General features: G+C 40.7%; 1 protein-coding gene across 1 annotated transcript in view; it reads left to right on the top strand.

The window, feature by feature from the left end:
- The first annotated feature begins 15,089 nt into the window (after positions 1-15,089).
- The window catches only part of LOC106089271 (homeobox protein Hmx), a 53,452-nt gene continuing 45,936 nt past the window's right edge, over positions 15,090-22,605 (top strand). Inside the window, exon 1 of the mRNA XM_013255091.2 lies at positions 15,090-16,795. Coding sequence (XP_013110545.2) covers positions 15,912-16,795 — 884 coding nt within the window. The 5' untranslated portion in view covers positions 15,090-15,911. The remainder of the gene's footprint in view (positions 16,796-22,605) is intronic.

The raw sequence follows: 22,605 nt of genomic DNA on the forward strand, positions 1-22,605 counted from the left end.
CCTCAGGTTTTTCAATTGTTGTTGCTCTGTTCTTAAGTGGTTTATTGTAAAAATGGCCGACTGCCTTCATCCCTTAACATAGGCCATAGGGTGAGTTGAGTGAGTTTCTTTGATGTTCTCTATGAGTTTGTTTCACTTTTCAGTTGTTCCTCTTTTTGAAAGGATTTGAGTAGAAGTGGGGCAGAGCATTTTGTATTACAGTCTGAATATATACAGCACGTGCTTTAAATCAAATTTGATTTCACGGCCTTATATAGCAGAAATCTGCAAAGTATTGTAAATTTTCCGAGAAAAGGAAAACAAGTTTTGTACCCATTCAGTGGTGAAGGTAGTTTTTCTAACATTAAATGTTTCTGATGTACTAAATGGTGGTCAATTATAACCTGACTTCTACTAAACATGTCGAGGCGAAATTTTATTCATGTTGTCTCAACTGGAATTCGGCTAAGAGTCAAGTTTCAGGAAAATTGTAAAATAAATGAGCGTTTTATGGGGCCAAGAACTGAAATCGGAAGATCGATCTATATGGCAGCTATATCCTTATATGGGCTGATATTAGGTTAGGTTAGGTTTAGGTGGCAGCCTGCCGTCAGACTCAGACGTTTTCGTCCATTGTGATACCACAGGAACAGAAGAAGGAAGATGCCTTCTAGTTCCTACTATTGAACCACCCAGATCGCTTTAAAAAGCCCAATAACTTGCGAACGTTCACATCCGCTAAACCAGACAGGTTCCCAAAGAAATGAGAACCTAAAGTGGAAGTCCTTCTGACTGCCAGTGCGGGATACATACACAGCAGGTGTTTTATGGTCTCTTCTTCTTCGATGTCATCACAGCTTCTGCCAAAGTCGTTGCTGGCGAAATCACATCCGCTAAATCAGACAGGTTCTCATAGAAATGAGAACCTAAAGTGGAACTTCTTCTGACTGCTAGTGCGGTACACACACACAGAAGGTGTTTTATGGCCTTTTTTTCTTCGAGTTCCTCACAGCTTCTGCAAAAGTCGTTACTGGCCACCTTTAGTCTGTCAGCATGTTTTCCGATTAGACAGTGACCTGTCATTATGGACACAATGATTGAGACGTCTGTTCTAGTCAATGACAGCAAAGCGATAGACCTCTTCAAGTCTTGATTAGGCCACATAGTTTTGGAATCCTCTTTGTGACCATCTATCATTCGTTGTCCTTCGCGCCTGGTCCCCAAAACTTAGCTTAGATGTCGCTAGAGGCATACCCACAGATTCCAGTATGCCTGGAATGTGTAAGATTGTTCCTAGTCTAGCAAGCTCGTCCGCTTCACAATTCCCTGGGATATCTATGTGACCCGGTACCCAGAAGAGGAGAACTTTGAACTGTTCAGCCATCTCGTTGAGAGAACTGCGACAGTTGAGGGCAGTTTTTATGTTAAGAAATACTTTCTCCAGGGATTTAATGGCTGCCTGTATAGCTGGGAAGATATTTATTCCACTCGTCGTTGTGACATTATATCTAAGCCATACCATCAGTAACTTAATTGCCAGGATCTCCGCTTGAAACACACTGCAGAGGTCGGGTAACCTTTTCGAAATGACCAGTTCTAGAACTTTAGAGTTCACTCCAAAGCCCACATGGTCGTATAGTTTGGAACCATCCGTATAGAAGTCTTTGTAACTTCTGTTACCAGAGATATCGTAGTTCCAATCGGATCTATCAGAAATAGTGGTACAGTACTTTTTATCAAAAAGCGGCTCAGGTAGGGTGTAATCCACACTGCCTAGAACATAAAATGCAAATTTCGCCCATGAACATTCCACTAAGGAACAGGGGCAAAGTTCTCACATATCAATGAGTGCAGTCCGATTCAAGTTTAAGCTCAATGATAAGGGGCCTCTTTTTTATAGCGGAGTCCGAACTGGGTGCCGCTGTGCGACATCTCCTCACAAATGTTGCCAGCATTAGGAGTGAAAAACCACCGCTGAAAATTTTTTCTCATGGTCTCGCCAGGATTCGAATCCAGGCGTTCAGCGTCATAGGCGATACGGTAACCTACATCGGATATTGTATCAAGTGGTAGCTGCAATTTGGGTAGCCACAATGTCCAGAGGCACAAGATGTAGCATTAAATTCAGTACATCAGATGGTGTCGTCCTCAGTGCGGCTGTTATACACAAACAAGCCATCCTTTACATCTGGTTAAATATTGAGCAGTAGGTGGACTTTTGAAGAGCCGTCCACCAGACCACACCATTATATAGCAAGCGGCATATCAAGCAGGTCTAAACAACATTCATGCAGACACGGTAGCAGATGCGGTAAATGGCTACCGGGTGAATGTAGTCCTTGGAGAACGACCGCCTCCCATTGCACCTGAAGAAATCGACCTCCCCCGGCAAACCAGAGTAGTTCTGGCTCAATTACGTTCCGGCAGATGCAGCCGCCTCAACTCCTACAGAGCAAGGATTGATGCCGACGTGCAAGATGTATGTCCCGATTGTAACCAGGGACCGCACGATACACGTCACCTGTTTAACTGCCCGGCCAGACACACTCGACTCAGACCCAGATCCATGTGGATGCACCCCATCTTAGTCGCAGAGTTCCTGGATCTTGACACTCAATCATGAATCAAGCAGACGAAAGATAGAACACAATTAACTGCTACAACAACAATAACAACCATATAGCATCCAAGGTCAACTGACCCAATGAATGAAACGAGGTCAAAACTCCTAACTTTTACCAATGGCTCTCTTGCAGGTTTATAGGCAAAAGTTGCCTCTCTTGCCTTTTCCAAAATGTTGAATTTGGAGTTCAATTTTCTGTCCAGCAAAACACCCAGATAGGGACCATACTCGGCAAGAATGTCAAAGGGTAGTATAAAACACGCCGTACCATAGGATTTTCGCCGTCCAACCGACCGCTTCGTTGTTCCAACGGGTCACATGCGCATTCGTTGTCCACGCCCTTAACTTGGACTATGTCGACCCGAAAGGCTTCGGGTTGACCAAGTTTATTGACGGCAGTTCTTGGGCCCTCACTACTAAATCGTCAGCTTTCTCATTCCCAGTTAATCCGCTAAGGCCCGGCACCCAAACAAAGCGGATCGTGCCATTCTCAGAGAAGGCGTTAATCTCCTTCTTAAATTTCAATACTGTTTCTAATCTTACCGTCCTGGTCGTTATTGCCCTTACGGTCTGTTTACTGTCCGTAAAGATATTCATACTCGACGTCCTCTAGTTAACACTACACCACCTCACGTATTCCGTGATCGCCCGAATCTCCGACTGCAGGATCGTATTATGGTCAGGCAGTGCCTCGCATTCGATCTCAAGTGTCGTTTCAGGTATCCGATCCCTACGATATAGCAGCGCATTGGCAATCCAGTGCCCATATGGAGATTTGCCAATGAACATTCCATGAAGGAACATGGCCAAACTTCTCATAAATCATGAGTGCTGTCCCATTTAAGTTTTACGCTTATGATACGAGGGCTCCTTTTTATCCAAAAGGCGTGCAGCAGTGCAATACGTCTTTGGGAAGAAGTTTTTATTTGGCATAGTAGCCCATACATGTCGCCAGCATAAGGAGATGAACCTTTTTGAAATTTTTTCTGATGGTCTCGTCAGGATTCGAACCCAGGCGGGAACCCTCGAAGAGGTAGTATTAGGAGAAAGAGAGAAATGGAATGACGTGAGTGTGAGCGAATCCACCAAGCTGATGGGCGTGGTGCAGCACATCCTCCTGCAGAGACAAGGAAGGAAACCTGGTGAGATATACAGATAGTGTGCTTGGGTACAGAAATAGGATTTTTCCCAGCTGCCAGTATGTGATAATGCCAGCGACTTGGATATTACCGAACCGATCCGTGATTAGGCTATAGTCAGAATGGGAAGGTAGTAGGAGCCGATTGGTTACCAGCTTGACCAGGTGATAGCTTTTCCCATTGTTCGAAGAAGCTAAACAGGATTAAGTCCCCTTCACATCGCATTCATATGTTTTCGAAAGTACTGGGTGAGACATTGAAATATAAAGCCAACAAGACTACTGGGCCTTATGAACGCAGTTTTTACCAGTTCACTCAGGTAGATGAAAGGCTAGCCACACTCCGCAAGAAGTCCAGTTTTTTCAACATCAACTTTTTTCTACGAGCGGCTAGAGAGAGAATACGACTGCTGCCCCGCCCGTGGTTTTAATATCGTTGCAGGAGATTTGAATGCAAAGGTAGTGAAGGAAAATATATTTGGTTCAACAGTCAAAAAATGGTGTCTCCAAGAATTACCTTCGATAATGGATTGAGGCTAATGATTAGCCTTAGGCACATGGTAGTTTTCAGAAACAGATTTTAACATAAAAAAATTCACAAAGCCACATGGTTGTCGCCATATCAAAAAGTAAGCAACCAAATTGACCACGCTGAACTAGATGGAGGGCGTGTTAGATGTACAATGGATCCGAGGAGGGAACATAGATTCAGATCATTAACTTGTTGCAGCAAATGTTGACACTCGTTTATGGGCGGCGAGAAACGTACGATCTAACACAGCACGGAAACTGGGCATTGAAAACGGCATACTCCACGCGACTGACCCAACTGCCTGATGATATAACAGTGCAGTGGTAAACCACTGATAGAGTGATATGTCTATCCTTCTCAAACGGTAGATTTTTTACTATTTTTATTTCGATTCTATCCTACTGTGTGTCATGCCGCAGTGCTTAACCTCTTCGGGGAGAAGTTTTTCCATGGCTACCATACCAAATGGTACAGTACCTCACAAATGTCGTCAGCATTGCGAGGGGATGACGAGCTCTGATTTTTTTTCTGATGTTCTGGCCAGGATTCGAAACTTATCGTTCAGCGTCATACACATCCAACATCTGACCCAAATATGGTTCTGATCGGAGGTTATAGCTATATATAGCTGCCATATCGACCGATCTTCCAATTTAGGGTCTTAATCCCATAAAAGCTCATTTATTGCCAGATTTCACTGAAACTGTGACTTGTATGGGAGTTCTCGGGACCTCAATAAAATATGATTCAGACCAGCCCATAGTTGGATATAACTTTGGATATGGTAGTGGGCTTATAATAAAATAGGATGATTATTATATCAATGGTGGTGGGTATCTAAAGTTCGACACGGCCGAACTTAACAGGTTTTTAATTGTTTGTTGGTAAAGAAGACATATTGCAGATGCTTTTTAAGTGAAATTTGATTGAGAGATATCAACTTATACGGGTACTGTATGTATTTACTTCAAAATATGCAATTTTTATACCCACCACCGAAGGATGGGGCTATATTCATTTTGTCATTCCGTTTGCAACACATCGAAATATCCATTTCCGACCCTATAAAGTATATATATTCTTGATCAGCGTAAAAATCTAAGACGATCTAGCCATGTCCGTCCGTCTGTCCGTCTGTCTGTTGAAATCACGCTACAGTCTTTAAAAATAGAGATATTGAGCTGAAATTTTGCACAGATTCCTTTTTTGTCCATAAGCAGGTTAAGTTCGAAGATGGGCTATATCGGACTATATCTTGATATAGCCCCCATATAGACCGATCCGCCGATTTAGGGTCTAAGGCCCATAAAAGCCACATTTATGGTCCGATTTCGCTGAAATTGGGGACAGGGAATTGTCTTAGGCCCTTTGAAATGTTTCTTCAATTTGGTCCAGATCGGTCTAGATTTGGATATAGCTGCCATATAGATCGATCCTCCGATTTATGGTGTAAGGCCCATAATAGCCACATTCATTATCCGATTTTGCTGAAATTTGGGACAGTGAGATGTGTTAGGCCCTTTGACATATTTCTTCAATTTGGTCCAGATCGGTTCAAATTTGGATATAGCTGCCATATAGACCGATTTCTTGATTTATGGTTTTGGGCCCATAAAATGCTCATTTATTGCCCGATATCCCCGAAATTTGGAACAGTGAGTTAAGTTAAGCCCCTTGACATACTTCGGCAATATCGCACAGATCGGTCCAGATTTGGATATAGCTGCCATATAGACCGATATCTAGGTTTAAGGTTTTGGGGCCATAAAAGACGCATTAATTGTCCGATGTCGCTGAAATTTGAGACAGTGAGTTTTGTTAGGCTCTTCGACGTCCTTCTTCAATTTTGCCCAGATCAGTCCAGATTTGAATATAGCTGCCATATAGACCGATCTCTGGATTTAAGGTTTAGGGCCCATAAAAGAGGCATTTATTGTCCGATTTCGCCGAAATTTGGGACAGTGCTTAGTGTTAGGCTCTTCGACATGTTTATGCAACTTGACCCAAATCGGTCCAGATTTGGATATAGCTGTTGTTATGCTATTGGAGCCATATCAAGTTATAGTCCGTTTCGGGCCAGATCGGTTTATATGGCAGCTATATCAGGTTATGTACCGATTTGCGCCATACTTAGCACAGTTATTGAAAGTCATAACAAAACACCTTATGTGAAATTTCAGAGAAATCGGATATGAATTGCGCGCTCTATCGGCTCAAGAAGTCAAGACCCAAGATCGGTTTATATGGCAGCTGTATCAAAACATGGCCCAATTGGAATCATACTAAACAAAGTTGTAGGAAGTGATACCAAAACACCTCGTGCAAAATTTCAGTCAAATCGGACGAGAATTACGCCCTCTAGGGGCTCAAGAAGTCAAGACCCAAGATCGATTTATATGACAGCTATACCAAATTATGAACCGATTTGAATCATACTAAACAAATTTGTTGGAAGTGATACCAAAACAGCACGTGCAAAATTTCAGTCAAATCGGATGGGAATTGCGCGCTCTATTGGCTCAAGAAGTCAAGACCCAAGATCGGTTTATATGGCAGCTTTATCAAAACATGGACCGATTTGGCCTCTTTAAAATCCCAACCGACCTACACTAATAAAAAGTATTTGTGCAAAATTTCTAGCGGCTAGCTTTACTGCTTCCAAAGTTTGCATGCTTTCGACAGACAGACGGACGGACGGTAATGGCTAGATCGACTTAAAATAACATGACGATCAAGAATATGGGGTCTTAGACGTATATTCCGAGGTGCTACAAATAGAATGACGAAATTAGTGTACCCCCATCCTATGATGGAGGGTATACAAATTGGAAAAACTCCTCTAGCAAATTTACTAAAAATCCCGATTTTGAAACCATCTTTGCCCGTAGGGGGTATCCCTACGGGCCCCCCGAACCCCCTTTTGGGATTTTCGTAAAAGAATTCGGACAAAGTTTTATTTTTTCGATTTTTTAAGGACACCTTTATCTACAAAATCTACAATCCCATGGCAGCCGGTTGTACATACCGGATTGACCCGATGGAGTTCTTCATCGGCAAAGGCTTCTGCCTGAGTGTATAATACACTGCTTGAATAACAACAACAACAACAACAGCAAAAATTCAAAACAAATTACTAACATATCTCTATTTGTTATACCCTCCACCATAGGATGGTGGTATACTAATTTCGCCATTCTGTTTGTAACTCCTCAAAATATTCGTCCGATCGTTTGTCTGTTTCGAAGGAGTAAAGCTATCCGCTTGAAATTTTGCTCGAATACTTCTTATAAGTGTAGGTCGCTTGGGACTGTAAAAGGGCCTCATCGGTTCATGTTTTGATATAGCTGCCTTATAAACCGATCTGGGATCTTGACTTCTTGAGCCTCAAGAGGGCGCAATTCCTATCCGTTAAGGCTGAAATTTTGCATGAGATGTTTTGTTATAGTTTCTAACAACTGTGTCAATTATGGTTCAAATCGGTCCATAACCTGACATAGCTGTCATATAAACCGATCTGGGGTTTTGATTTCTTGACTCATTAGAGGGCGCAATTCCTATCCGATTTAGCTGAAATTTTCCATGAGGTGTTTTATTATGACGTCCAACAGCTGTGCCAAATATGGTACAAATCGGTCCTTAACCTGACATAGCTGTCATATAAATCGATCTGGGGTCTTGACTTCTTGACCCATTAGAGGGCGCAATTCCTATCCGATTTCGCATGAGGTGTTTTCTTATGACTTCCAACAACTGTGCCAAATATGGTCCAAATCGGTTCATAACCTGATGTAGCTGCCATATAAACCGATCTGGGATTTTGACTTCTTGAGCCTCAGAGGGCGTAATTTTCATCCGATTTGGCTGAAATTGTACAACGGCTTCTCCCATGACCTTCTATATACGTGTCAAATATGGTCTGAATCGGTGTCCCGCCTGATGCAGCTCCTATATAAACCGATCTCCCTATTTTACTTTTTAAGCCTCTAAAAGGCCCAATTCTTCTACTGTGGTCTCCAACACTCAATTCAATTAGCATAGCAATTCTTTTCTTTTATCCTTTGTTTGTCTAAAAAGAAATACCGGGAAAGAATTCTACAAATGCGATCAATGGTGGAGGGTATATAAGATTCGGCCCGGCCGAATTTAGCACGCTTTTACTTTTTTTTTTATTTCCCACTGTGCGTAGTAGGTTATGTTGGCAGTATGAATGAAGAAGCTACAGCAAAGAAGTCCTTTGAAGGTAAATATTTTGGTAAACGCAAAGATTATGAACCGAATCTCCAATGGAAAGATCAATTGAAGAAAGGGATCTCGAAACTTGGAGTTAGAAATGCGAGAAGGAGCCCAGAAGATAGTGGTGGCTGGAAATCTATTCTGAGTTCGGCTAGAGGAGCAAACGTTCTGTCATAGCCAATTGAAGTAAGAATAAACCACTATGTTTTTATTTATGCAGAAGAAAACTGAGTAGAAATAGAAACCAGAAAATTGGCTAATGCCTTAAACTTAATTTGCCAGCATATCTAGGGTAGTTCACTTGCCACATTTTATCACCAAAAGCTGTCTATAAATCGAGATTCGTATATATAAATTGTTTTATATATCTTTAAAGAAATTCATTTTCAAGCGAAAACCACAACAACGACTTCGTCATCACCATCATCATTGTCATCATCATCATCTTCCTCATCATCATCATCACCACCACGAAGCAAAGAATAACAAAAACTAATGGGAGTATCAAAGTAACAATAGCAGGAACAAGCAATAAATTAACTAATGAACCTCTTATCAAACTCCCATTCAATAGACACTTTACCTTAAAACGTGTAACACAGGCGTATTCACACACACACACGCACACAAACACACATTCTATAATGGGCGAAAGGAAATAGCAAAGACTCATTTACACACACACATACTTGCATACAAAACATCCGTTTTAAGGATATTTACTTTAATGAATTGCCTGCAATAGATGAGTGTTGAGTTGCTGCTGTATGTATTGGTGTTAGTGGCATTATTCGAAAATTGACTACTCACACCTTAAGCCCAATTGTACTTTGGTTAGCCCGAGAGAGAGAGAGAGAGGAAGGTGTCAGTTCTCTATGGCTAACGGAAGAGGACAACAAACTCTCTGTGATAGACGGACAATGATAGGTGATGGTAAACACCTGTCGCAAGTGTCATTTAGTTTAACAACTTTTGATTATGTGCACGATTTCCTTTATGATTAGATGTCTTACAATGTGTGTGTGTGTGAGTGTATGTGTGTGTACGAGAGTGATAGAGAGAGAGAGAGAGAATTGGATTTAAGTTGAATTGGAATGAAGTTATCTTGTCTGGTGATTAACTAGCTATAATGTAGTGTCAATAAAACCTAAACGAAAGATTGTTAGAATTTGCTTTTATAGCTAAAGGCATTCTGTATTTCGATGTAAATATTTAAACTTCTTCAAGTCGAATAATTTTGTATACGAGTACGTTTTACGTTAGCTTTGGATTCCGTAGCTTATTTGAGTTTCCATAAAGCGGTGCTAGTCTTCCAAAAAAACCAATTTCTGATTTGACTACTTTAGTGTCTGGAGACCGCAACTTTCAACAGATGGGGGAAAGGTATGTTTTACGCACATTCAATTGCGTAAATAGAATGATCAGAGCGGCGAAACATAACACCTGAAATCCTTTCTCTGGACGGGTCAATGCGTTTAATGATGCCCCCAAGATGAAAGACCCAGGCCCACACTAAAACGTTGGTAGCGAACATTGGTTTAAGAGGAGATACAATGGAAGATATGTTAATAAAGACGCATTTTCTATTGGAAACAAAGGGACAAACGAATACACAAGAATTTAGGAACAACGAAGTGGATCGAAGAGTCTTTATTACGGACTTTATGGTAAATGAAGCCTTGGAAAGCTTCTATCCTTTTAAGTCACAAGGACTGATGAAATATTTCCAGTATTACTACAGAAGGAGGCGGATTAGCATACCTGGCACCTAATTCAGTCCTCATGTCTGGTAGAGCTGGCAAAATATCGATGGCACTATCGATATTTTATTTTTGTCTGAATATCGATAGATATTTTTCCTATCGATACTTTTGGCAAATTTAAACATTTTCAAAATTGAACAAAAATAAGCGATCCGACACTGAATGTATCCTTTATGATACATTACACCTAAAGCGGGCGCAGTCTTCATACGGTTAGGCTAAAATTTTTTTCAATGATTTCTCTCATGACTTCCAACTGTCTTTATTAAGTTGTGTTTTATTCGGTCTGTACTTTGATATTGGTTCGATATAAATCGATCTTCTAAATATTACTTCTCATTTTCGTTTGAAATATATGTGATGGGAAATTAACGACAGTATCGATACTATCGATATTTATTATAAGAAATATCGGAAATATCGAATGGTGCTATTATCGATAGTTTGCCTAGGGCTTGCGCATATTCATTTTCGTTTGAAATATAGCTGATGGGAAATTAACGACGGCATCGATACTATCGATAAATATCATAAGAAATATCGAATGCTGCTTTTATCGATAGGTGTTCGATATCGATATTGGTGTTCATACCGAAGCCCGGCAAGGCAAGTTATTCGGCAATAAAGGCCTACACTGTAGGTTTAACGAAAAGCGTTTAGCGATTTGTTCAGATACAATTAGCGCTCTTATGCCTAAGGGAAATTGATGGAGATTGCCTACCATGAGTTTTTGCATGTGTTGTACACATTAGTGGTATGTACTGACATCTAAGGGGTTTTTAGATCAATATCACATGGACTGGATCCTCACAGACTAAATGAGTGAATAAAGTGCTGGGTCCCATGCAATACGAATAAGGGAAAGAGTATCACAGGACACAGCGGAGCATTCTTTTGACAATGTTATGGGTGAGCCATTAACGACGAATGGGTAGAAAAATACCCAAAAATAGAATCATTCTAGCTCGAGTTGGAAAAGAGGTATACTAATGAAATTTTGATTGGCGTAAAAACATTTTAGGCTCAAAATGTTAAACTGGTAGATCGGTTTATATGGCAGCTATATCAGGTTATATACCGATTAAAATCATACTTGGAACAGGTGTTGGAAGTCATACCATAACGACATATGTAAAATTTCAACCATATTCGATAAGAATTGCTTGACACACTTGTTTCAGCGAAATCGCATAAGAATCGCGCCCTCTAGAAGTACAACAAGTCAAGACTCAAGATCTGTTTATATGACAGCTATATCAGGTTATGGACCTAATTATTCCATACATAGCACAGTTGTTAGAAGTCATAACGAAACACAACATTCAAAATTTCAGTCAAATCGGACGACAATTGGCCCTCTAGAGGCTCAAGAAGTCAAGACCCAAGATCCGTTTATATGGCAGCTATATCGAAACATTGACCGATATGGCCCATTTACAATCCCGACCGGCCTACACTAATAGGAAGTATTTGTGCAAAATTTAAAGAGGTTAGCTTTATTCCTTCGAAAGTTAGCGTGCCTTTAACAGAGAGACGGCCGGACAGACGGACAGACATGACTAGATCGACTTAAAATGTCATGACGATCAAGAAGATATACACTTTATAGGGTCTTAGTCGAATATTTCGAGGAGTTACAAACAGAATGACGAAATTAGTATACCCCCATCCTATCGAGGAGGGTATAAAAAGCGTGTTAAGTTCTGCGGCGCCGAATCTTACGTACCCTTCACCATGAAACAAATTTGTAAAGTTCTTTGCACTGTTTCTTTTTCAAGGTAAACAAAGATAATGAATAGAATTGCTACGCTATTGGAGCTATAGCAGATTAGGAATCGATTCTGGGCATATTCTGGCCAGATTTCACCCAAATCGGCTAAGAATTGGTCTCTCTAGAGGCTCAAGATATATAATCGGTAGATCGGTTTTTGGGGGAACTATATCAAAACATGGGCAGATATGGCCTATTTATTTTCTCTACCATCCTTTACTTATAGGAAGTTTTTGTGCAAAATTTCACGCGCCTAACCTTACTTCTTTTAAAGTTGGAGTGCTTTCTACAGGCAGACGGACGAACGGAGATGGCTTAGGTTGGGACACAATTTCCAAGAAATCTAAAAGACGATCTAGCCGATTTAGGGTCTTAGATCCACAAAAGCCACATTTATTATCCGATTTTGCTGAAATTTGGTACAGAGAGTTGTGTTGGGCCAGTCGACATTCTTCTTCAATTTGGCCCGATTTCTCGATTTAAGGTTTTGGGCCGAGAAACGGCGCATTTGTCGACCGATTCCGTCAAAATTTGGGACAGTGAGTTGTATTGGGCCCTTAGACATTCTTCTTTAATTTGGTTCAGATCGGTTCAGATTTGGATATAGCTGCCATATAGACCGATTTCTCGATTTAAGGTTTTGGGCCGAGAAAAGGCGCATTTGTCGACCTATTCCGTCAAAATTTGGGACAGTGAGTTGTGTTAAGGCCTTTGACATTCTTTTTCAATTTGACTCAGATCGGATCAGATTTGGATATAGCTGCCATATAGACCGATCCGCCTATTTAGGGTCTTAGGCCCATAAAAGCCAAATTTTTTAAACCGATTTTGCTGAAATTTGGTACAGAGAGTTGTGTTAGGCCAGTCGACATTCTTCTTCAAGTTGGCGCAGATCGGTCCAGATTTGGATATAGCTGCCATATAGACCGATCTCCCGATTTAAGGTTTTCGGCTTATAAAAGGCGCATTTATCGACCGATTTTGCCAAAATTTGGGACAGTGAGGCCCATAGTCATTCTTCTTCAAATTGGTTCAAATCGGTTCAGATTTGGATATAGCTGCCATATAGAACGATATCTCGATTTCAGGTTTTGGGCCCATAAAAGGCGCATTTATTGTCCGATTTCGCCCAAATTTCGGACAGTGAGTTGCGTTACGCTCTTTCAAAAGTTTTTGCAATTTGGCCCAGATGGGTCCCGATTTGGATATACCTGCCATATAGACCGATCTCCCGATTTAAGTTTTTGGACCCATAAAAGGCGCATTTATTGTCCGATTTCGCCGAAATTTGGGACAGTGAGTTGTGTAAGGCCCTTCGACATCCCTTTTCAAGTTGGCTTAGATCGGTTCATATTTGGATATAGCTGCCATATAGACCGATCTCTCGCCTTAAAATCGGCCCGGCCGAACTTAACGCCTTTTTACTTTTTACTATTCCTATGTTTCTCATGGTGGTTTTCATAGTTTTCCAGGGGGAGGTGCATATGTAATCTTCGCTGTGGCGAGACGCTTGGTCCTTGGTCCTTGGCCTCCAGCCGCCCCTAACCTGGGAACAGACGCTGATGTTGGCCATTAGTGATTTGAAGGCGCTTATAACTCGCCTTGTCATCACATGGCACTCAGTATTTTTTTAATTAAGAGCCAGTGTCATTGACTGCCCGCGGCCGCATTTCCAGCTACATCACATAAGAATGGAATTTTCTACCATCCGCAACCTGTGGACGCAACCCGCCAGCTTTCAGCTGAGCTTCCCTTGATAACGATGGACACCACACAAGTCGGAGCTCAAAGTTTCAACCTGATTGGTGCTCATAGCGTGTCGGCCGGGCCATATTTAGATATAGCTCCCATATAAACCCATCGGCAGATTTTACTTCTTGAGCTCCTAGAGGGCGCAATTCTTATCCGATTTTGGAGAGAGAGATACTGGGCAACTTGGTATATAAGATTCGACCCGGCCGAACTTAGCACACTTTTACTCATTGGTATTTAGAGTACACAACAAGCCCTTATACTGCCTTTGATGTACGTATGTCTATAGCGGTATGGGGCGGATTAATATCTGCAACCTCTTTTCAACCCTACCTAACCTAAGTCATTCCACTGTGCAAAACCCACATATATAATTTGGGGCTATATTTAAGCGACTATTTTGGCAACTTAAGTGTGCGTAAGGATTCGTCGCGATAAACAAAAAAATTAAAACAACACTCTTGACACATAGCACACATTTGTGTATACCACACTTGACCTTTTGTATACTAACGTTTAGTAGTGTGTGTGCATGAATGTAAATGTGTACTTTGCGGGTGGGCATTAAATAAATGATTGATTTAAAATTGTTTTCTGCAAAGGCAATTTAAGGACTCACATACCTGAAAACATAAGTAAAAGTTAAAAAAAAAATATATATATACGCGTATATGAAATCTTGAAGGGTAAGGTAAAAGCCTCGCATTGAGTAAATGTTTGAAATGAAATCAGTGGCTTTAGTGGTGTATAGTGAAAATTGAAACATTTGCAGAAAATGAGTGAAATTGTACTTTCTCTCTCTCTCTCTCTCAATTCTGATTGAGCAAAATATTGGCAATGTTTTGCAGAGCTCTGTTTATTTTATTACACCCCTATAGTGTGAAAGAGAGACACACATAAAATGCATAGAGTTAGGTTTGAATGCAGGGTTTTCCATAAGGTAGTCTCAATGAGCGAAAGATTTCACCCAACCAATCAACCACACAGCCCATTGACAAAACAAGGGGGCGAAGCAACTACCATGTCTGCGAAGTGAGTTGAGGCTGCTATGGTGGTAACAGAAATTGGTGGTGTTAAGGTCCTTTGGCTGAGCATACATTCAGCTGACTCTGTGTGTGTGTGTGTGTGTGTGTTTTTATGTGACTGTGTGTACCTTTTTGGCAATTGTGTCTCTCACAAGGGCTCTTCTATGCAATGGTTGTTGGAATTGCGTGGAAAACCATTTTTTGTTTTGTGACTAAAAGAATTTTTAACCAACCACCTTAGATTCAGTTGTGTTTTCAACACAAACAGACAAACACGTCACATCATAGCTCTGCTCTGAGTTACACTACTTGCCGCAAAACGATCGAAAAGCAAATTCCGTTTCGAATTAAAAGAAAAAACAAACTAAACAGCATTGCAAAAAACCTAAACCAAAGAGGGGTTAAATTGCCGAAATAGCTAAAGAAAAACAACAATTATTTTTATAGGGAAAATCATCGAAAAAAAAAAAAAAACAAAAATCAACATTCACAAGCACGCCAACGAACACACCTAAGTATAACATGCTCCATAGAATGGCCAAAGTCAAATAAAACCAAAATCCACAGCAAAAATACCCTCGTCCTAGTACTTTGTGTAAGTGTGCTAAGAGTGTGAGTGTGCTACGCCGTGTGAGAGAGTGTGCGTGTGTGTGTATGAGTGTGTGCTGAACGTTTGCTTTTTCGTTTATCGAGTAGACAGTAAACGTTTGTTAACGGTTACGGACACACAACAAAGGATATGAACGATTTAAATGTAAAACGTTGATGATCGTGAAAGGACGTACATTTCGCCAAGTCCAACAAACGGATGAAAAGAAAACAATTTCTTTGAAAGGAAATATTTAAAAAAAAAAAATAATAATAACAAAAGAAAAACATAATGACAACAATCGATTAAAAGGCAAAACAATTGTAGCAAAGAAAAGAATATTTCAAAAAATTAAGTGATTTAATTTAAAAAAAAATTTAAAAAAAAAAATGGAAAATTTGTGAAAATTTTTTAAACATTCAAGATTAAGTGCTGTAAAAGAGAATTCTTTTTTCCTAAAAAAAAACTCAAATTTCCTTAAACAAGTTAAAAATAAACAACAAAACATGTCTTCCTCGGAACACGAAGTCGATATTAGTGTAGTGTCCAGTCCTGAACCCTCTCCCTTGGGCTGTGGCCAAGAGGGTCGCGATTCACCACGTCTAAGGTCCACATCGCCAGCTCGCTCACAAGGGGGAGCCTCCACACCCAATTCAATGCACACCCCCACCACAGCAGCCGGTACACCGACCTCGGCCTCACAATATCAAAGCGGCCATCATCATCTGCCACATCATCACAGCCCCTCGAGCATGGCAACGGCTGTGGCACCTACGGTGTTGCATCATCATTTGCAACATCATTTGAATTCATTAAATGCCGGTCATCATCCGGTAGCCTTACATCATGCCTTGCATGCCAGTTTTGGCCATTTAACCCATCCGGCACATCAGCATTTGCTACAGCATCCGTCAGCGGTGACACCGACGGTGGTTTCACATTTTGCTGCTGCGACCAATAGTAATAATGCCGCCGCCGCCGCCGCAGCCGTCGCCTCTACAGCTAGTCATACAGAACGTTTGAGTCCACCGGCCTTGGGTGGCCATGGAGCTCCCAAATCACCAGAATCCACCACCACAGATGAGTCACAGACTAATCATAGTAGTCACAATAATAACAACAACAATAGCAAAATGGTTAATAATAATAATTGCAATACCAATGGGGAGCAGACAAATGGTGAGCAGCCGGCGGTTGCCGGTGTTAATGGTGGTGCTGCTAATGGAAAAGTTACCTCGGGTAATGGTTTCACCAGCTTCTCCATCTCCTCCATACTAAGTCGCAATGAACCCACGAAAAAGAATGGCTCAAATTTAATAACACCTATACCTCAATTACCGCCGGCCACAGTGGGTGCTGGAGGTCCTCAGGATGCTGCCATGTTGTCGAGGTGAGTTAAATCCTTTTTTTTTTGGGGGAAAAATTTTGCCTAGAAAATTTATTTTTCAAAGCATCACATGATAGAAAATTTATATAGTGAACAAAGAAAGAAAGAATTGGTTGGTCTTGCAAAAATCTGTTTTTGCAAAAATATCTTCAAAATGTGCTAAAGTGGTTTTTGGGCTTAACATATGGAGGGCAAAATTGATTTTAGTGAAATTTAAAAATTACTATCAGAAATCACCGTATTCTGTATGTGGTTACAATAATTTATCTAAATATTAAAAAAAGCCCTTCGTAACGAAGTGTTTGGCATGTCCGTTTATGACGCCGAAATGCCTGGGTTCGATTCCTGACGAGAACATCAAAAAAATGTTCAGCGGTGGTTAACCCCCTTACAAATGCTGGCTACATTTGTGAGGTATCCTGCCATATGCAAACTTTTCTATCAAGTGGTGTGGCTATGCGGCACTGGGCATAAAAAAAGGAGACCCCTTACCCTCTCGAAAGAGAAACAAACAAAAATTGTAACCTTTAATGATCTTCGCCCCAACATGCTAAAAACTTAAAAAATTAAAAATTCGGCAAAGCCCGGCCGGGATTCGAACCTGGGCACACGGAGTAACAGCGAGAGCCATTGCCGTTGTCTTAGCGTTCGAAGCCATCAATACAACTTCCAATAGATGCACAAAATCATGTGTAGTACGGAAGAAGTGTAATTTGTCACAGAAAGAATGTTTGTCATTACACAAAAATACATGCATTGGGAAGAGTATAGGTAATAGGCAAGGTTGGCGAGCGTGGTTAATGTGGTAATTGTTTCATAGATGCATTTTCGCAATTAATACGATTCAAATACGACAAACCAACGCACGGCCCTTGAAGCCATCACACCTAATATGGTTGAATAGTCTTCTAACCAAAGACGAAACGCGTCCCATAGTGGTTGGTGTGTGTTTCTATCTTTGGGTTTCCTTTTGCATCTCGTCTCGAAAGAAAAAGAAACAAAAATTGGACTTAAACTTTAATCGGACTGCACTCTTAAATATAATAAAAGAGTCTCCTGTTCTTTAGTGGAATGTTCATGAGAAATGTAGTTTAGTAAATCAGTTGAAGATTTTTTCTTAGACGTAGGGCACATATTTTTCTAGAAAAAGAAATCCAAAGCCCTTAAATCTTCAAAATGAAATAAATGAATGAAACGTTCAAAAGCAAATTTGCCCATGAACATTCCTCTTAGGAACTGGGGCAAAATTCTCACTGACCTCTGTCCGTGTAAAATTTTAAGCTCAATGAAAAGGGGCCTTCTTTTTATAGCCGAGTCCGAACGGAGTCCGCAGTGTGGCACCTCTTTGGGGAGAAGTTTTAACATGGCTTATAGTACTTCACAAATGTTGTCAGTGTAAGGAGGGGATAACCACTGCTGAAAGTGTTTTCTGTTATTCTCGCCAGGATTCGAACCCAGGCGTTCAGCGTCATAGGGAGACATGCTAAACCCTTTGAACGTTCACATATTTTAATTTGTGTTTAAAATTAGCAATAGGCCTGGAATAAATGTCAACGACATCAAGTAGAAGCAAGCGAAACCGCCGGTCCGAACTTTGGATAAGCTCGTTACGTCAAGTTCGGTGAAAAATACATCATATAAAAAAAAACTTATCAGCTATATCGAAATATGGTACGATCTGGACCAAACTCGAAAAATACACCATATAAAAAAAACTTATCAGCTATATCGAAATATGGTACGATCTGGACCAAACTCGCCAGGATCGTCGGAAGGTCTAGCACAACCCATTGCCCTGGACTTTAAATCGAGAATTTGGTATGTATGGTAAATGCAGATTTTTTCCCATGAACATTCCACTAAGGAACAGGGGCAAACTTGTCACATATAAATGAGTGCAGTCCGATTCAAATTTAAGCTCAATAATAAGCGGCCCTCTTTTTATAGCCGAGTCCGAACGGCGTGCCGCAGTGCGACACCTCTTTGGAGAGAAGTTTTACATGGCATAGTACCTCACAAATGTTGCCAGCATTAGGAGGGAAAAAACACCGCTGAAAATTTTTTCTAATGGTCTCGCCAGGATTCGAACCAGGCGTTCAGCATCATAGGCGGATATGCTAACATCTGAGCTACGTTGGCCTCTTATGTATGATAGATATGTCTAAATGTACAACGATCTGAACCATATAGGACACGGATGTCGAAGAACCTATCACAGCTCAATATGCCAAATTTCAGCAAAATCGGGTAATAAATGTTCCTTTTATGGCTCCAAAACCTTAAATCGGGATATGGATATATATGACACCTTTATCCAAATATAGAACGCTCTGGACATTATAGGGCCCGCATGTCGAGGAACCTTACATAGCTCACTGTGTTAAATTTCAAAGCGGAATCTATTAACAAATGCTCTTTTTTTGGCCCCAAGACCTTTAATAGGAAAATCTGTATGTATGACAGCTACATCGAAATATAGATCGATGTGAACCATATAGGGCACGGATGTCGAAGAACTTATCGCAGCTCACTGCGGCAAATTTCAGCGAAATCAGTTAAGAAATACGTTTTTATGAGCCCATAAACTTTAGTCGGGAGATGAACATATATGACAGCTATGTCCGAATATAGAACGATCTGGACCATATAGAGTCTGGATGTCGAAGAACCTAACACAGCTCACTGTGCCAAATTTCAGCAAGATCGGGTAAAAAATGTGCCTTTTATGGCCCAAAAACCATAAATCGGGAGATCGGATGTCGAAGAGCCTAACATATCTCACCGAAGCGAAATCTGTTAATAAATACGTTTTTTTGGGCCCAAGACCCCAATCGGGAAATCGGTATATATGACAGCTATATCAAACTATAGATCGATGTGAAATTTATAGGGCCCGGATGTCCCAGAGCCTTACACAGCTCACTGCACCAAAATTCAGCGAAATCTGGTAATAAATGCTCTTATTATGGCTCCACAATCTAAAATCGGGGGTTGGACATATATAACAGCTTTATTTAAATATAGAACGATCTGGACATTATAGAGCCCGGATATCGAATAACCTAATATAGCTCACTGTGCCTTATTTCGAAGCGAAATCGGTTAATAAATGCCCGTTTTTGGCACAAGACCTTCAATCGGGAAATCGGTATATATGATAGCTATATCAAAATATAGATCGAAGTGAACTTTAAAGGTCCCGAATGTCGGAGAGCCTAACACAGCTCACTTACCAAAATTCAGCGAAATCTGGTAATAAATGCTCCTTTTATGGCGGCACAATCTTAAATCGGGAGATGGACTTATATGACAGCTATATCCAAATATATAACGATCTGGGCCATATAGGGCCCCAATTTCGAAGAACCTAACGCATCTGTCGAATTTCAGAGAAGTCTGTTAATAAATGCGCTTTTTATGGGCCCAAGAACTTAAATCGGGAAATCGGTCTATATGGCGGGTATATCCAAACATAGATCGATCTGGACCATAGTCGGTTCGAACGTCAAGGGGCTTATCGCAACTACCGAATTTTAGCGAAATCTGTTAATAAATACGCTTTTAATGGGCCCAAGAACTTAAATCGGGGGATCAGTCTATATGATGGCTATATTCAAATATAGCCCGATCTCGACCATAGTCGGTACGTTAGTCAAGGGGCCTAGCGCAATTCTAACAAAACCAAATTTCTAACAAACAGGGGATACTTCTTTCATATCAAGTGAGTGAAGTCCGATTAAAGTTTAAAGCCTTCTACTTTATGCCGCGTCTGAACGGCGTGCTGCATACCGACACCACTTGGTAGAGAAGAACATGCCAAGATACCTAAAAGATGTAGGCAGCGTTAGAGAGTAGAAAACCACCGCTGAAAATTCTTCTGACGGTCACTCCTGGGATTTTAACCCACACGTTCGGCGCCATAAGCGGACATGCTAACCTCTGCGCCACGGTGGCCATCCCCTAGCCACGGTGGCGATGCCCTAGCCACGGTCACCATCCCCTACCCACGTTGGCAATCCCCTAGCATAACTCACTCATCCAAATCGGTTAACAAATGCGCGTTTTTATGGGCCTAAGACCTTTAAATGGGTATATATGGCAGCTACACCAAAATATAGCCCCATCTGGACCATATTCGGTACGAACGTCAAGGGGTCCAACACTAACAAATAGTGCTAAATTTCATCGAAACCGGTTAATAAATGCGCCGTTTATAGGCTCAATGTCTTAAATTGTTAGATCGATGTATTGGGTTGGCCAAAAAGTAATTGCGGATTTTTCATATAGTCGGCGTTGACAAATTTTTTCACAGCTTGTGACTCTGTAATTGCATTCTTTCTTCTGTCAGTTATCAGCTGTTACTTTTAGCTTGCTTTAGAAAAAAAGTGTAAAAAAAGTATATTTGATTAAAGTTCATTCTAAGTTTTATTAAAAATGGATTTACTTTCTTTTAAAAAATCCGCAATTACTTTTTGGGCAACCCAATATATGACAATTCAAATGTAGACTGATCAAGGCCATAATTAATAGAAATATTGAAGAACCTAACACAACTACGGCTAGTTCGATAGGTATATCTAAATTTGAACCGAATTCGACCAAACTCTTCAGATATTCAGGTAGTCAGAGAAGCGTTGTTCAAAATTTTGGGAAGATTGGCCAATAAATGTGTTTACAGTGGCTCTAGAAGTGAAAATCGGATGATATAATGGGTGATTTTTTAGCTATTACCCTTTTTTTACATTTTTTGTTTCACTGTCAAACATCTTCAATGTGGTCTATAATTTAAGCATGAATCGTCTTACAAACGAACAACGCTTGCTAATTACTGAATTTCATTCTCAAAATGCGTGCTCTGTTAAGAAAGTTCATCGCGCGCATCTTCCACTGAGCGATGCAGCTCACTTTTAACTCAATGGCTACGTAAATAAGCGGAATAATTGATTTTGGATTGAAGATCAGCCAGAAGCATTGCAAGAGCTACCAATGCATCCAGAAAAAGTCACAGTTTGGTGGGGTTTATGGGCTGGTGACATCATTGGACCGTACTTCTTCCGAATCTTACAACAACTCATTGAGTTTAAATTTTCAACGAAATCATTGGTCGGATGTCGGTAGGTGTACAATAACTCACTGTTTCAAGATTTAGTGAAATCGGGTTATAAATAAAGAATTTGTGGGCTTAAGACCCTTTATCAGTCTATATGGCAACTATTTCCAATAATGATCCGATTTTGGCTAGATCGACTTAAAGTGTCATGACGAACTAGAATATAAATACTTTATGGGGTCTTTGACCAGTATTTTGAGGTGTTACAAAGGGAATGGAGGCCACAGTAGCGCAGAGGTTAGCATGTCCGCCTATGACGCTGAACGCCTGGGTTCGTATCCTGTCGAGACCATCAAAAAGCGGTGGTTTTCCCCTCCTAATGCTGGCAATATTCGTGAGGTACTATGCCATGTAAAACTTCTCTTCAAAGAGGTGTCGCAATGCGGCATGCCGTCCGGACCCGGCTGTAAAAAGGAGGCCTCTTATCATTGAGCTTAAATTTGAATCGAACTGCACGCGTTGATATGTGAGAAGTTTGCCCCTGTTCATTTGTGGAATGTTCATGGGCAAAATTTGCATTTACAAACGGAATGACGTTTTGGAATACAATCCCATCGGAGACAGCAGTTTTAGACGAAATTTTTAACAAAATGTACACGCATATCCCTATTTTAATAATTTTCTGCCTTCAAACTTAACAAATGAACAAATTTATTTATGTTTACAAACATTCTCTAATAGAGTGTATCCAAAAACACTTCCC

Source organism: Stomoxys calcitrans, chromosome 2, assembly GCF_963082655.1.
Source record: "Stomoxys calcitrans chromosome 2, idStoCalc2.1, whole genome shotgun sequence".
Taxonomy (NCBI): Eukaryota; Metazoa; Arthropoda; class Insecta; order Diptera; family Muscidae; genus Stomoxys; species Stomoxys calcitrans.